The 17,151-nt window shown below is 39.2% G+C and overlaps 1 protein-coding gene across 2 annotated transcripts; it reads left to right on the forward strand.

Moving 5' to 3' along the window:
• Nucleotides 1-974: 974 nt before the first annotated feature.
• LOC116162144 (uncharacterized protein CG3556) lies at nucleotides 975-16,307 on the forward strand. 2 transcript variants are annotated; one of them, XM_031475683.1, is made up of 8 exons: nucleotides 975-1,135; nucleotides 8,406-8,586; nucleotides 8,635-8,890; nucleotides 8,930-9,186; nucleotides 14,567-14,727; nucleotides 14,781-14,982; nucleotides 15,030-15,377; nucleotides 15,646-16,307. In XM_031475683.1, the coding sequence occupies exons 2-8, from the start codon at nucleotides 8,481-8,483 to the stop codon at nucleotides 15,705-15,707; spliced, it is 1,392 nt and encodes a 463-aa protein (XP_031331543.1). In that variant the 5' UTR covers nucleotides 975-1,135; nucleotides 8,406-8,480; the 3' UTR covers nucleotides 15,708-16,307. The 2 variants fall into 2 exon arrangements, with proteins under 2 accessions (XP_031331543.1, XP_031331544.1); XM_031475684.1 differs by having other exon boundaries at nucleotides 8,939-9,186; nucleotides 15,646-16,304.
• Nucleotides 16,308-17,151: the final 844 nt, after the last annotated feature.

A 17,151-nucleotide genomic window follows, 5' to 3' on the forward strand; every position in this document is an offset into this window, starting at 1 on the left:
TTTTTTTATAATAATTTTATTTATTGATGTTGAAACCCTTAAAAACCGAAAAAAAACAGGAACCGGAACCGAAAATTACTGGTCACAGAACCGGTACCGGAACCCTTGAAAAATGAGAAGGAAGAGGGGCATTGTCGAATGAAATGACATCTACAATAAATGTACACATGATATCGAATAATCGAGAGAATCATGTACTTTAATTGTTTGTATTATTTATTTTCTATATTTATTAATAATTTATATTTTTTTATAGTAATTTTATTTATTTATGTTGAAACCCTTAAAAACTGAAAAAAACAGGAACCGGAACCGAAAATTACTGGTCACAGAACCGATAACGGAACCCTTAAAAAATGAGAAGGAAGAGGGGCATTGTCGAATGAAATGACATCTACATTAAATGCACACATTATATCAAATAATCGAGAGAATCATGTACTTTAATTGTTTGTATTATTTATTTTCTATATTTATTAATAACTTATATTTTTTATAGTAATTTTATTTATTTTTGTTGAAATCCTTAAAAACTGAAAAAAAAGAAACCGGAACCGAAATTTTATTTCCTATGGGTTCCAACCTCTGATTGGCAGATCTGCCAATGGGGGAGGGAGAGGGGCATTGTCGAATGAAATGACATCTACATAAAATGCTCTTTGAAGCTGCCCCGTGGATTATGGGGTACGGATAGGAATACAAAACACACGTTTGGGAAGTGTTGATTGAGCTTCATGGGAGAGGAAAAGGGAATGCTCGTCCAATGGAAATCACATCAACCACATATAAGGATGAGACTAGAACCTACATTACCTTCATCGCAGAAAGCCAGTGTTAAGTAATAAGTTCACGTCAAAAGCAGGATGTCCACATCCTAATTTCGAATTTTTAATAAGAACGCGCTGACTCATACACGCGCCTCAGTCGCGAAAAAAGCGAGGATTCCACAATGTCTAGATCTCAATGAGCGCGCGGAAGCCACCGAGTGGAAGGCAAACGTGAATGAGTAACGAAATCGATAGCGTCTGCTGAAAACACCGAAAGAGGCGCTGTAATATATGTGCATTTTCTTTATTTTCATAGTCGACCACACGCCACACCAAATAAGCTCATCATTTATTTTCCATCTTATCAGGTATGTAACACCTCTTTTTCTTTACGCTTTCGACGCCTTGCGTCCAGGTCTCGCTTTTAAACGGTTACGCTCTTAAATTTTAAATTCGACCCTCGTCTATGCCGACTATTTAGACACTTTATTATTATTTTTGTAAATAGTGCACGTAATCTCGACTTTGTCCCCGTATTAGGACCGGATCACAAAACGCGTTTGGGGGTAGCGAAATGTAGATCTGCAGTGCATCAATCAATATGCAAAATTTTTGGTCTCATTCTCAGTAAAGGGATTTGAGTTGACCCACCGCATTTTTAATTAAAGGTAGACGACTTTAATTAAACGCGAGAAAAATCGTTAGCGTCGGTTTTATCTGTCCTGATAAAACTGACGTAATTTGCAGCCTGATTATCATAATTAAAGTTATCTTGTTCCTTTTTCGCGACAGGGTCACGGTAACCGGTGTCGTAAGAGCGATTTTATTTACCTTTAAATTTTTAATGGGGAAAAACGGGGGGCGCGCTATTGAAAATTGACGACGCGTCGGCAAATAGAAAGAGTGAAATCTGTTTATGTATGGAAAGACTGTCGATTGTTTATTTGTAGGGCACTTTTTATACGTGCAATCGATTTTACCTTGGTACAAGTCGGGGGGCTTGCAATTACCCCGACGGCGTTGTCGTCGTTCTCGGATTTACCACGTTTTCGCCCTCGACTTGAATTTACGTCGGTTTGGAACAAAAGTTTTCTTTACTTTCACTTTGTTCACCTTCTAGATATCCGAGTCGCACGTTCGCCCTTCTGTATTCTCATGCGTAAAGTCATATTTTTCACACCGAATTCCGTGAGGTTGGTCTCTAAAAATGAACGGCTGTTAATTGTACCAAAATTCGTTTCCATTGTTATCCTACCATTTTCAGAATATCACGGACAACGAAAAAAGTTTGTCTTGAACTAATTTAACACGCCCCTTTTTTAAGCCCCGCCGCTGAGCGTCAAAATGTAACGGCTGTTTGATTAAATTCGTTGAATTTGGATTGATATTGAACTGTTTTAACCCCTTCGACCAGCTCATATTAAGATTTTGTTGTAATTACTCCTTTTAAGAAGGCCAAAGCAAAAATAAAAATCTCTTTATCACTTCCAGGTGAATTCAAATTAAAATATTAACAAATTTTGCCACTGTGATTCTTTGTTGTTATTTAAACGGTCAAACTTTAATTCTCTTTGCCCTTAAAGGCACGGAAATGAGCTGAACGTATTGAAACGTTAGACTGATTCTGTTTTCAAATCACAATGCTCCCGGAATATTTCCCTTTCCCTCATAAGGCTGTATCGGTATTGGCAGGAAGCGCCTTTTTGACATCCTGTAGTTTGGAAGAAATAGTAATCCACGATTTTCCGGAGTTCGGCGCACTTTGTTTGCCTAAAACTGCATACCGAAACTTTGATTCTCATGTTTTTTTGAAATGACCTATCATGTTGCGGATTATCCTCCAGTTTAATGTTTTTAATGTTACATTTCTGAAAAGAAAATTTAATATGCTATCATTTGGATTAAAATATACAAGGTGTTCCATTTAAAAAATAAGATTAGGTTCAGGATTTAAAAAAATGCACTCAGATTTTTGATTTTTTAAAAAAATTTGTTGAAACAATATACCTACATTTCTTGAACTTTTTAATGTTACATTTTTGAAAACAGAATTTAAGATGCTATCTTTTAGATTAAAATATACAGGGTGTTCCATTTAAAAAATAATTCAAATGTTTTTTAAATCCTTTTTTAAATTAATGTAAAAACTTCTTGAATTTTTTAATTTTATATTTTTGAAAAGAGACTTTAATATGCTATCTTTTAGATTAAAATATACGGGGTGTTCCATTGTTTAACTGATCCAGTCCACAGTCGATGCAATTTTATGCATCCTCCCAGCTACCATTTGAGTCCTTAGTGATTGTAGAACAAACCAGATTGGCTCCTACCTTTGCTTCTCATGTGATTGCTCTTTGGTTATCGCGTTATCTCTAGGATTGTGTCGACAAATCTTTTACTCCTTCACATGGGAGCCCAACCAGGAAGCACTTAGGCACACCAAAGGCCCATGGTGCCTACCCCCTTCCTTTCGCAAGGTTCAGAGTCTGTTCCTCTTAATAAAGGATAGGACCAGCCTGAGTTGCATCTCTCTCCCCAGTTCCAGTTAGCTGTCGCCAAGGAGCTGACATCTGTCTCTGATTAAAGCGCAACAGTGGCCGACCACATGCTCGGGAAGTTTTATCTGCCTCGCCACAAAACTTGCACGTGTGCTCCTCTATAAGTGATCTCCCTTATCTGGCTTCTATTCTATTTTAGAAACTTCGACGACCCAGATTTTCCAAAGGGTCCTGTTGAAAAAGAACCTGGACTGTCTGAGTCCGATTGCTTGTTGTCACTGAGTTTTTAATTGACTGGTCCCCCAGTCTTTAATCCCAGAGGGGCGATTCCTAGGGCTCGGGCCCGACGAAAAGATCCCTCCACTGCCTTCATAGCAGGCCACCCTACAAGTGCACCGTACCGGGTGACCCAATAAGACTGTTCCTCGGCCATACCTCGAGAAACGTTCGTGGATTTTCTTTAAATTTCGCATAATAAAGTAAAAAAAAATTTTTCACATTTTTAAAACAAGGATGGTGTGGGGCGTTCAATTGTTTTTGCAATAACCTGCTTAAACTTCTTAACCGTTTGACCGATTTTAACAAATTTGGTATGGTTGAAAAGAGCATTCTTTGGGCAACATGAATCTCCGCCAGGGGGCTAGTTTTGACACTATGATCCAAAATCCTAAAAAAATCAAATGGAATGATATGAGTTTTTCTTTATGAAAAAGTAGCTAAATAACATCCAAAGAGGCCAGTGAAAACCGTTTTTCAAAATCTCGTTCCTAACCTCAAATACTGGGAAAACCAAAAAACCGCACTTACCATTCTTAGTTTCACAATTATTTGCAAACTCCTTCTGATCCAACCTATTGGGGTTAAAAAATGCTGATTTCAAAATATTTCAGAAAATAAATCCAGACAGTCCTAAAACACTGATTTCGATCAAATCTCTTAAGGTTAAGAAAATTTCCAAATGTTTGCAATAAATATTTGTAAGAAAACATTTTAGTTGTAAACCCCTGTAATAGGTGTTGTAAAATTCCTCCGTTAGATGTCGCCTACTGTTGTTCCCATCCTTTGAAATTAAATCCCTTCTATTTTCCCACATATTTGTGCTCCTCCTTGTCCCTGCAAAAACATGAATTTGTATTTCACCAGAACACTTTTTCCGGAGACCTGTAGCAGGTCTCTTCCTGTATATCTCTACCAGATACCAGAATTATTTTTCCGTTTATTTTCCAGCCACCAAATAGCTTTCCTGTTAATTTTGATTTAGTTTTGGTTCCGTTTCCCATCTTACTTGCTTCTATGATTTGTAGCATCGGGGATTTCACGGTATTCAATACTGCATTAACATTTTGGGTTTCGGCATTAGACCGATAGACCTGACTCAAACACAATTGTCACCGCCCTCGTGGTTGTCAAAATATTCAACTGGCTCTTGAAAAGTGGTTGTTTGAATCGCTTGGAAGATTCCTTTTATGAGACTTATGGCCAGGTTAACCCTAGTCGGCCTTGTTTTGAAACCCGATGAGCATTACAATCAGGTTAGAAAGATATTCAAAACGATTTAAAAATCATTTAGAGGAAAAATAAGGTTGGAACACAAATTACAGGTTGTTTTCAAAAAGGGTTTCAAAAAAAGAGCAATAAAAAGTTTCAATAGATTTCAGAAATACTCAATAAACGGGATACAATTCCCATTATATCGCACGAGGCGTCGAAAGAAATTGCACTTTTTGGGAATCTGCTGCAAGTTGACCTGTGAGTCTTCAAGGTTCCTACTGTGATCCTTGAAGTTTTTCCAATTACAACAATATCATCGGAATAAACCAGGCAAATTTTCTTTTAAGAATCGATTCCATTAGTCGCTCAAAAGTGGCTGGCGCATTGCTCATTCCGAATGACATGACGGTGAATTGCCATAATCCTGATCTAAGGGTAAAGGCTGTCTTTTCCTTATCTTCTGGAGCTAACTCCACTTGTCAATTTTCTTTGCGGTGTCATTTTATTGTCAAGGCAATCAGAGGTCAATGACCCCATATTGTGTTGTCCTACTTCATTTTCAAGGTCATCAGAGGTTAATAGCCCCATTTGTTGTGTTTTCCCTGCTCGGGCGCCATTGTAAGAGTGCACTGGGTTTTGCCTTCAGGTAACTACAGTCGGATGCCCACAGGTCAAAAGTCGGAGTAGTTTTAAGACTCTTTAATGCAATAAGATTATAATAATTAAAGATTACAATATAGGCAACTTGTGTTGCATAAGCAGCCGCGTTGCAGAAACATGCCGACCAACTCAGCGGAGTTATAATAGGATATTCGCCAAATTTTTACACGAGCCCCGAATTCCGACCCCAGGAAAATTCGTCTTCACCCCCTCCCCGCCGCTACCTCCCAAAAATGCGCTTCCGGAAAAAATTCGCAGAGGGTCGCCCGTCAAACTCGAAGAATCGAGCTTGTGGATGGGGTTAGGTGGGTCGAGGCTTTCGAAAGACGCGATGGCGAAACTCGCGACCCCCCCCCCCCGCGGGGGAGGACCCGTACCGGAAGACGGGGGCGGAATTGCTCGAAAACGTGTCCACTTTTTTTTTCGAATCGCGTCCGATGTAAAGTCCGGAAGGTTCCGCGCCTAACGTATGGGGTCGCCGTACCGGCTATGAGTTTGTTTGGGGGGTAGGGGGGTGCAAAGCTGTGCATCGTCGACGTCGCTCCGCTTTATCCTTCGCGACGCGAATACCCGACGACCTAAGAAAAACTTTCTGCGGCTCGAACGTCGCCCCGAACCTCCCCCGACTTACGGCGTACCGCACCACCCCATTCGTCGAGGGGTGCGAGAGAGGCGAATTTTTAAAAAGAGTCGTACCGAATTCGAGACGCGGAATAATCGCCAGTAAAAAATATTTACGGCGGCGGAGCGGCCTCTGGGAGGGTAAGTGTTCGGGAAGTCTCCGAAGTCTTTCCCCCGACGTCCCTTTCGCACCCCCCCCCCCCCCCTCGTTAACCACCCGCGGGCCGTTAAACGACACTTTTTCGGCGTTTTGACGTTTATTCGGAAACTACGAGGGTTAGAACGATGCGGTTTTTTACTTTGGAGTCGTATTTGTATCCTCCGACTTCACATCCGACATTCCCCCCTCCCCACCCTCTCCTCATCGGTAGATTTCATATTTTGGCGTTTATTCGGAAACGCAATAGAACGACGCGAATAAAAACGCAACGTGCGAGGCGAGGCGGCGCAGCCGGCGAAGCCGAGCGATGTCTTTTCTTTTGCGTCGCAACGAGCGAGGCGAAGCCGAGCAACTGGGCAAAGATTCTATGCGAGCAATTCTACACAAACCGAGTAGCATCTACATTCGGGTTTTACGTTAACCTACCGCCTACCCCCCCCCCCCCCTCCGCCTCTAAATTGCATAAAGATTGCACTTTTCCCATAATTTGGCGTTAATTCGGGAACGTCAAGGGTTACAACGATGCGGTTTTCGACATTGGTCTCTCATATTGCTCGTCCACATTCTAGCATCGACGGCGATTTCGGTACATGGGCGAGGCGAGGCGGCGCAGCCGCCGAAGCCGAGCGATGCCTTCTTTTGTGTTTCAAACTGCGAGGCGAAGCCGAGCGATGTGTCAACGGCTCTACGGTTCTATAAAAAGCGTGAGGCTGCATGGCCTGCATGGCAACTACTTTAGGGTTTTATGTCCCTACCACCCCCACCCTTCGTTGCCTTCGGAATGCGCATTCTTCATATTTTGACGTTTATTCGGAGACGCCGAGGGTTAGAACGACGCAGTTTTTTACATTGGTTTCCATTATTACTCATCCACATTCTAGAATCGATGGCTAATTTCAAAAATCGTACTGCGCATGCGCAAAACGTGACTTAATTATTTATGGAGCGATTTGTACGAAACTTTGGTGTTAGGTCCCTCTAACAAAAGCAAATAAAATGCACTTTTAAAAATCGTACTGCGCATGCGCAAAACGCAACTTTCTTATTTTCGGCGGTATTTATGTGAAACTCATTCTAGCGGAGACTTAAAATGCGATGCATTTTTACCAGCTTATACGATGAAATTGACTAAAGAAGAGCTGACCAATATGTTGGTCCTTTTTAAGCCGAATCGAATTGTTCCGCTTTTTTACCTTATAGAATACGACACGCAAATGTCCGTGTCCATCGTCGCACCGAATTCGGCGGGTGATCCCAAAACGGCGTCGGAAATGAAACGCCGTGATCTAGTTAGAGAAAGAATAAGGTTAAAACACAAATTACAGATCTTACAAGTTTCAAAACGGTTTCAAAAAGTGAGCAATAAAAAGTTTCAATAGATTTCAGAAATACTCAATAAAGGCTTCAAAAGTTTAAAAAGACTTGGGAACAATTTCGGATGCGAATCTCTCCCTTCCCAGAAGTTTAATCTACAAAAGTTAATGCTAAGTGATTCCTTGAGCAGGGGTGGCCTCTCGCTCTGACGAACTTAGTAAAAAATACAACATAATTACAGGAATCCGCCCTTAATATCTGTGGAATAGCAGATGATATCGATTCACTGAATATGATGGTGACGCATACTTAACGATGATGTTCATTTGTTTCCCTTGATGCACTTCATCCCCACCCCCGTAACCTGAGATACCTCATGTATCAAATCGAATCCCTTGACACACTTCACGAAACTCGCTTTTTTCAAGTAACGCGATTACGGTTCGTCAATGAACGCAATCAAGCGAATTTGAATTTTCCTGATTAATTTTTGATTGTGCGTGAAAGTTCGTACGAGCACTGATCCCTCCGCTTAACCTTTTCCATTTTTGACCTTTTCGTGAATACTTCATTAGCCTATTTTGCGCGCCCCTTCACTTGCGGATGATATTTAAATGCGCTTCCCATTTCGACGCGCCTCACGTGGAAAAGTTTTCCGGCCTCGACACCGAAAGTTCGCAACAATACGTATTTCCCCTAACAATAAGACTTGCAGGGATGATCTGATCGGATTTTTTTTTCTGCTTTTGTTATCGACGGAAAGTGCTAATTTATGTCGAGAAAGTTCTTTAATAACCGTAAAGTTTCGGTGTCCCGAACTTTCTTATCTAATTTAATAAGCAGGCGAACGCGACACCGCAAGATCCCACTTTATTTAACGGCTAACATTTTCAGGTCGTCATCGTAGTAAAACGCATTTCCATGTTTTTTGGATGATACATCTCGCTTTCCACTTCGTGTCATAGAAAAATGGCGAACGGAATACTAATATGGTTAGCATTGGCGTATATCGCAGTAGCACACACGGAGGAGATTCCAGATGAGGAAACGCACACCAGCTGGTGGCCGACGCGAGGTGGGGCAAGGGATTTCTCTTTATCCAACCTTAAGCCAAATGTTTCAGTTACGACGGATACATCATCGGCAATTCCAAGCACAACGCAAAATATCGATTTCGAGGGTAGCGTACAAAAAGCATTATCGTGGCTCGTGTCGCAGAGGGAAAGCGACTGGGGCTGGAGGAACGAGACGCCCGCCGTTTTAATGGCGCTCCAATTGGCGAAGCAAACCAGAGATTCAAATTCGATCCTTCCCAACGCGCTCGAGATGCAACTGTCCGCCAAGCAGATGGAAATCGAAATCGTCACCCTATTGTGGAGGTATAAATCGATTTCGGTCGCACCCCTAGACTTGAACAGCTCTTTCAGACATAACGAAATACCGATCGTGCCTCCTAAGTTAACCCAGTACGCTTTGGCCCTAAGCACCTTGTGTCAGGATCCGAGACAGTTTCACGGTCACGATCTGATCGGAACGATGCAACATCACGAGATCGTCCACGACCTGGATTTCGCCTTTACGACACTGACGGCCTGCAGCGCGAACGCCCACCTACGCAAGAAGCAAATTAGGCGACTTTTGGACATTGCGAACGCCGCAAAGGATCACAATATCGGTGAGTATGTTTCGTTTATTGGCGATTGGTGGTGAAATGACGAATTAACTTGTTAATGATTTGTAATGAGACTGAAATACACAATAATCCTAGTCACTGGCATAAGTGTGGAGTAAAATTTTGATAAAAGTCGGAGATCATGATCACGTTACGGGAAAATATAGAGGTGCACCATGTAATAAATGTAACTTAAATTTAAAATAACCCAAATTAATTCCAACAATAATTAATAGTTAAAAATGAGATTCAAAGGTAATTATATTACATACTTTAAGTGTCAAAATTTTAGGGTTTATCATCATTTATGTTTAGAACTGGAAACGGTAACGCTCGAACCATTATAAACAGAACATAATTCTTCTAATGTCACCGCTTGTCCGTTACATTGCCCCCTCCTTAGAACTTGTTTCGTCACAAAACTCAAGATATCAGGTCGAGGATCATGGAATATCCATTTTTAGGGAAGAAACAGTTCATTAGTCTTGGATAATCGAACACCAGTATTTCCGCACCAGTCGCGCGTAAGATTACCTCTAGCATATTACGGATAGCCATTCGAGACCATCAAATCCACAGCCTAACTGTCGACAACGTAAACAAATCTTGGTTCACACCAAAACGGACCCGTCTGTGGTTGCCATACCGCTCTTCGAAGTGCTCAAATGTCATATCTGGTTTTTTCTCAGTAGGTATGCGCATCCCCCTTGGCTGGTTGTTGTCTCCAGCAAACTAATCCACCACTTTCGGCTTACCATTGGACATCTTCTCAATCCGGTACACCACGTCGTTGATCCCTTTCACAACCTTATATGAACCCTCCCAGTTCTTTTGCAGTTTTGGTGATAGACCCTTTCGCCTCTTTGGATTGTACAACCATACCATATCATCGGTATTGTGCCCTCCTTTTTGAGCTCGCACATCGTAACTTTCATCCTGTCACTGGCATCCTGAGGACCTGATCTTTACTTACCAAGTCTTCACCGGGCTTGCTGCCAAAATTTAAATCGCATGGCAATCTTAGTTCCCGACCAAAAATCACACCTGCAACTGCAAGACGCGTTTTTGTTTCATTGGGTCATGTACAGCGGATCAATCTGCTAGGAGAAATGGAAGTAGGTGCTGGTCCGAGTCCCTCTGTCGTTCTGTCAAACAACGATTAATCGTTCGATTCATCCTTTCCACCATTCCGTGGGACCGAGGATGTAGTTTAGAGCCGTAATTCGGGTATTATGAATGTTTAAACACTTACAAATATCTTGTATTTCTGTCTCTCTTTCTGTTTTTGTTTCACTTTCCGTGTTTCTCTTTCTCTGTTTCTCTTTTTCTGTTTCTCTATCTCTGTTTCTCTTTCTCTGTTTCTTTTTTTTATTTCCGTTTCCGCCCCGGTTCTTCTGCTCGAAATTTTTGAATTCTTTAAATTGTTTCGAAAATCCTTTGTGATCCTCTTGAAATCTTCCTAGTCGCTGATATAAAATGTTTATTTACGGCGTGATCTTTAAATTTTTTGATACAATTTTGAGTTTTTACCGGACATCTATTTTTTCGGCAGGAGAAAGCGTGACTCTCTTGTAGTTCTCAGTATGGCAAGTCTTAGTGTTTGAGATTAGGGTATTGTTCCTAAACACTCTAATTTTTTTTTGTTTTTTTGTTAAAAGACAAACAAACAAGGCTCAAGATGTGCCAACTTGAAGTTCCCCTGGAATTTTTCTTGAAAGCTCAATGTAATCTTTTTGAAATATTGAATTCTCTTTCCTGAGATTCTCTGGAAATCTGATGATTTTTACTGTTCTAAAGAAAATCTTGAAATGTTTCAAATTTCCGTGAACTATTTGAAAGAAATTTCCTTGAAATCTTCGTGATCTCTTCTTGAAATCTCGAAATTTTCTAGAAATCGTTTCGAAATCCTCTTGTTATCCTTTTAAAATTTTCATGAAATCTTGAAATCCTGACATCTTCTTGCAATCTTCTTGAAACCTTCAAATCCTTTTTAAAATTTCCTTGAGATATTAAAATCTTCTTAAAACTCGTTAGTAATCTTTTTGGAATCCTAGTTTTCTTGTTTTGTCTTCAAATCTTTCTGAAATTGTTCTGTAATCCTCTTGCAACCTTCTTGAAAACGCATTGTGGAATCTTTTTTTAATTTTCAAATCTTGGAATCGTCCTGAACATTTCCTGAAATCCTTTTGAACTCCTCTTGAAATTTTTTGTAATCATCTTGTAATCTTCAAATTTTTTTGAAATATTTTTCAAATCCCTGAAATTTTCCCGAAATCCTTTTGAAATTCTTTTGCAATTTTTTTGTAATCTTTTTGTAATCTTCTGGTATTCTTGAAATCTTCTTAAAATCCCCTTAAAATCTCTCATCTAGATCTCGTAGATATCTGTTTGAAATTTTCTTGAATGTTAAAATACTGATCTCGAAATATTCTTGTTATTCTTATGAAATTTTCTTGAAATCTTCGTGTGATCTAGTTGTAACTTTGCAATCTTTTTAAATTGTATTGAAATCTTTTTGAAAAATTGAAAAGTTTAAAATCTGAAATTCTGCTTGAAATCTTCCCGATATCTTGAAATCTATAAACTTTCTTGAAATTTTTTTGAGATTCTCTTGAAATTTACATTCTTTTGGAAACTTTAAAATCTTGACATTTTTTGAAATCTCGATTTTTCAAAAATGAAATCTTGAAACTTTCTCGACATTTTCTTAAAATCCTCTAGAAATCTTAAATTTCCTTCAACTTCTAGAAATAGTTTTTAAATCTCGAGATTTTTCGATTTTTTAAAAATTCTTTGGAACTTTCTTGAACGCTTCGTGACATACTGAATTTTCGAAGCTTTCCTTAAATCGGTTTCGATGTCTTCTTGAAATTCTCTTGTTAGTCTCTTGAACTTTTCTTGAAATGTATGTGTCATCTGCTTGTATTCTTGCAATTTTCTTAAAATTCTCTTGAAGGCTCCTTAAAATGCTTTTGAAATCTTGAAATAATGATACGTTTTTCAAATGTTCAATTTTTCTTGGTCTTAAAATCCCAATGAAATGCTTTAGAAATCTTTTTGAATTTTTTGAAAACTTTGAAATATCGAGATTTTTTCAAAATCGTCAAACTCTTTATGAAAGCGTGAAATTATTTCGAAATTTTTTGAAATCTTGAAATCTTTTCGAAACTCCTTTGTGATCCTCTTGAAATCTTCCTAGTCGCTGATATGAAATGTTTATTTACGGCGCGATGTTTAAATTTTTTGACACAATTTTGAGATTTTACTGGACATCTGTTTTTTTCTCTTTCTCCGTTTCTCTTTCTCTGTTTCTCTTTCTGTGTTTCTCTTTCTCTGTTTCTCTTACTCTGTTTCTCTTTCTCTGTTTCTCTTTCTCTGTTTCCTTTTCTCTGTTTCTCTTTTTCCGTTTCTCTTTTTCTGTTTCTCTTTCTCTGTTTCACCGGGGAATCCTATCACACAATCATATTGGGAGAATGCCTCTTGGCCGTCCGCCTTTGACTCCATAATCGTTTTCAAATCCGGCCCAGTTTCTTGTTCAGACACCAATCCGGCCACCAACGTCGTTCTACACACAGGTGTCACCTTTACTTCTCCGCTACTACAATACGTACAATCAACCGGTCATGGTCTTCTTGACAATGCATCAGCAGTACGACGGCTTGTCCCTGCTCTATGATCGATGGAAAGTCGTATTCCTATATTCTCTGGATCCATTTTGCAGTATGGCTTTCTGTACCGGGTGACCCAATAAGACTGTTCCTCCGCCATATCTCGAGGACCGTTCGTCATATGACTTAGGGGTAAAAAAAATTATTGGGTAAATCGGTCATGAAGAATCGCCGGAAAAGATTTTCAAGTTCGGAAAATGACCAACAGAGGGCGTAACTGCCATCTTAAATTTTAAGACTGCATTTGCTTTAAATTTCGCATAATAAAGTAAACATTCTTTTTTCACATTTTCGTAAAAACAAAAAGTCAGTTATTTCAAAAACAAAGATGGCGTAGGGCGTTCAACTGTTTTTGTAATAACCTGCGGATTGACCGATTCTAACAAATTTGTATGGTTGAAAAGAGCATGCCTTGGGCAATGAGAATCAACCAAAATATAGTTAATTTAGTTGAATCCTTCTCCGCCAGGGGGCTAGTTTTGACACCAAGACCCAAAATCCTAAAAAAATCAAAAAAGTCAAATGGAATGATGAGTTTTTCTTTATGAAAAAATAGCCAAATAACATCCAAAGAGGCCAGTGCAAACAGTTTTTCAAAATCTCGTTCCTAACCTCAAATATTGGGAAAATGAGATTAATTAACTAATTAATTACTAAAAATGCTTAAATTGTATCTTATTTGACGTATTTCCGGTATTTGCCGATGGCGCAAAAGAAAAGCAACCTACACTTTTAGGTAGGCCTTGGAAAATTAAACAAATGAAACACAATGCATTATAAAATAATAACAGCCGTCATTTGTAAATTATTCTGCTGTGTTTACATTCAGAAAGTGCAGTTTTTTGAATTTATAATCTTTTCTATAATGCCGATTTCTAACCAAGAAGCATTTAATATGCTGGCGATATATTTTGAGCAATTGAACAATCTTTCGCGCCATCGACAAATACCGGAAATACGTCAAATAAGATACAATTTAAGCATTTTTATTAATTATTTAATTAATCTCATTTTCCCAATATTTGAGGTTAGGAACGAGATTTTGAAAAACGGCTTTCACTGGCCTCTTTGGGTATTATTTAGCTACTTTTTCATAAAGAAAAAGTCATATCATTCCATTGGATTTCTTTTTAGGAACGCCTTACGCCATCTTTGTTTTTGAAATAACTGACTTTTTGTTTTTACGAAAATGATAGATAAACTGGTTCTCTTTAAAAATGTGAACAAAGAATGTTTATTATGCGAAATTAAAAAAATATGCAATTTTAAAGTTTAAGATGGCAGTTACGCCCTCTGGTGGTCATTTTTAAAACTTGAAAACAGCGATTCTTTATAACTGAGTTACCCAATAATTTTTTTTTACCCCTAAGTCATACGACGAACGGTTCCCGAAATATGGCAGAGGAACAGTCTTATTAGGTCACCCGGTACAGTAAATGTAATACAGCAGTGTAGTGGAGCTATTGGAGGTGTTTCAAACTTGAAGTACCGAAAAGAAAATCCTGGGTCTTGAAAAATGAATGGCGGCTTTGACTGGAAGTTAAAGTCCGCTTTCTCAAAAATGTAGTTATATTCGGACGGTAAAGCGTCAATGTCATTAGGAAATGTTATCTGTGCACAATGGGGCACTATAAGCGGGCGAAGAATTACGTCTGTAGTTTTATTTTCAGTCCATTCTCTCGATGATTTATTTCTAACCGATACTGTACTTCCAGATACGGTTGCCATGGTGATTCTCGCACTGAGATGTATCAGCAAAGATCACAGACATCGTAACTTGCAGCACTCCCTTCGAAGACCCACGATAAACTTAGCACGCGAGCAGCAACCCGACGGTGGCTTCGGAAACCTATACAACACCGCCCTCGTTATTCAAGTAAGTCACCTTTACTCACCCAAAAGAAGTTCCTCTTTCACTTCGTCTTTTAGGCTCTACAAGATATCACTGACGCAAGCGCGCACTGGAACGAAACGGGTGCCAAGTACTACATCGAGTCCAGACAAGATCCCGACGGCGCTTTCACAGATCCCGGCCTAACGGCGAACGTCGTCCTTTCACTGCAAGGCAAAGGCCTAGGCGCCATACGCACGCTAAACTGCGGCAAATCATCCCCGGACCTCGAGAACCACGGTTCGTACCCACCTCTCACTGTCACCCCCACTGTACCCACTTTTCAGTCGATCTCGATGGCCTAACGAACCTCCAGTCGAAACACGGCAACGACTCGGAAATTCGCAACGTCTCCATCACATACACGCTGTGGGTCGGCACGAACGTAACCGAAAACTACACGATGGCGCTGATCGCACCACGCAACACGTCATTCTACAACGTGATGGTGATGGCAATGGACCTAGATCCGCACTACACATTCGAAGCGTCCGAATGGCCGAACGGACACTACGTCCATTCGATCGCCGGGTACAAAGAGGAACCTATGGGATATCACTATTGGCTCTTATATCGTCTGCCTGAAATACCGGATCCGCAAGCGCCACCTGGTAACCACCTGGTGGCACCTGTAGGTAAGTTCATTGTTTTTAGCCATTATGAAGATACCGCGAAGGTTTCACACAATTTGATTTCTACCCCAATGCCTATATACCCGCACCTTCCAGAAACTGTATATATATATATATATATATATATATATATATATATATCTGTGTGTGTTCTTTACCTGCTAACTGGAACCATTTTGGATGACTGGTGTTGTGGTTCTTTTGTAAAACGATACGGGTTGACAACAAACCTGGTGACTTTGACACAATTTTAGATTAATTTTTGTTTCAGGCGTCGACGGTCTGCTAATTGAAGAGGGCGATCACTACTTGTTCTGGTACAAAAAACTATAAATTCGTCTTTAAAGGCTTTTGCAGCTAAGCACAAATAGAGTTTCTTAATTTCCAAATGCCTAAATTAGTGTTGTTAAGTGTTAAAAAAGAGTCACACTGATACTGACTATAATTGTGTGTTTTAATGAAATGGAATTGTAATTTATTTAAATTTTAAGGTACTACTACTACGCACTGATTTTTTAAATGAATTATTGTAAACGTACGTGTGTCTAAGCAGAAGAGGCGGGTCGACGTATTTTTAAGTGGGATGCATTTTTAGGTTATAAGGAACAAAATACATAGATAATGTAAGTAGGTGTTTTGCATTCTTATCTCGTATACTACCTGCTTCGTCACTTGCTTAAATTTAGCTTTAACTAAGAAGATGGCTGTTCTTAATTGAAAAAAAAACGGAGGGAGATGAGTTAATGACGTCTGTAAACTAATTATTTTTTAAAATTGTTATATAATAGCGTATTTTTGACAATACAGAAATTTTACAGTATTTGAATCAAATTTGTAGCTTAACGTTTTATTGTTTAGACAATTGTTAACATGAGGCAAACGTGTAAAAATATTGTTTATTTTTATTATTATATTTGCTCTTAATAATAATATAAGTATCTACGACCAAAAATTTTAATTTATCCTTCGTTTTTTTATTGTTCATTATAGGTTGCTCGTTATCATAAACATCGGGGACAACGTTTGAAAAAATTAGAGCGCCTCCAAGGCCACCGCACACGACTGATTTTGATAACATTCAATGCAACACATTTATTTAGCTACTGTTAATTGCACTTACTTAATTGGCCGGATTGGAATTGGAGAGATAGGGATGGGGAATATACATACATATGAGAGTGAAAGGGAGGTCGGTAATTGATTAGATACTAGTGAACGCAAATCGGGGATTTTAAGGTAAGAACAATGACAGAATCGTATCCCCAACTGATGGAAATAACAGGGAAGATAGAAAGAATCAAAGACGAAGGGAGATACAGCTATGATAAAGAGACTAACGAGCAAGTATGTGAGATAGCAGAAAGCACACAGGAGTGGAAAAATATAAAGGAGAGTATAATAACATGGAATAAGGTAAAGGAAGAGGAATGGTGGGTCAGAGAGTGTACAGAAGAGAGAAACAGATACCGAGCAATGATGGAGAGAGAAAGAAAGGGCGAGATAGGGGAGAAGGGAGGTCAATAAACAGAAAAAAAGGGAACATGTCAGAAAATAAAGATGAAGAAAAATAACAGAGAGAATTGGAAGCGGGAAAAGAGAAAGTAAAAAAAAATATGGAGCAATATTTAAAGAGACTGAAGAAAGTCTGTAGGACAATAAACTCTATTATTATTATTATTAAAAAAGGACAGGCGACACAGAAGTACGAAATAAGAATGGATGGGCATGGATTTTCGTTACAAATAGCATTAAGCCTGAGGAAACGAATAAACAAGAT

Source organism: Photinus pyralis, unplaced genomic scaffold, assembly GCF_008802855.1.
Source record: "Photinus pyralis isolate 1611_PpyrPB1 unplaced genomic scaffold, Ppyr1.3 Ppyr1.4_LG10, whole genome shotgun sequence".
Classification (NCBI taxonomy): Eukaryota; Metazoa; Arthropoda; class Insecta; order Coleoptera; family Lampyridae; genus Photinus; species Photinus pyralis.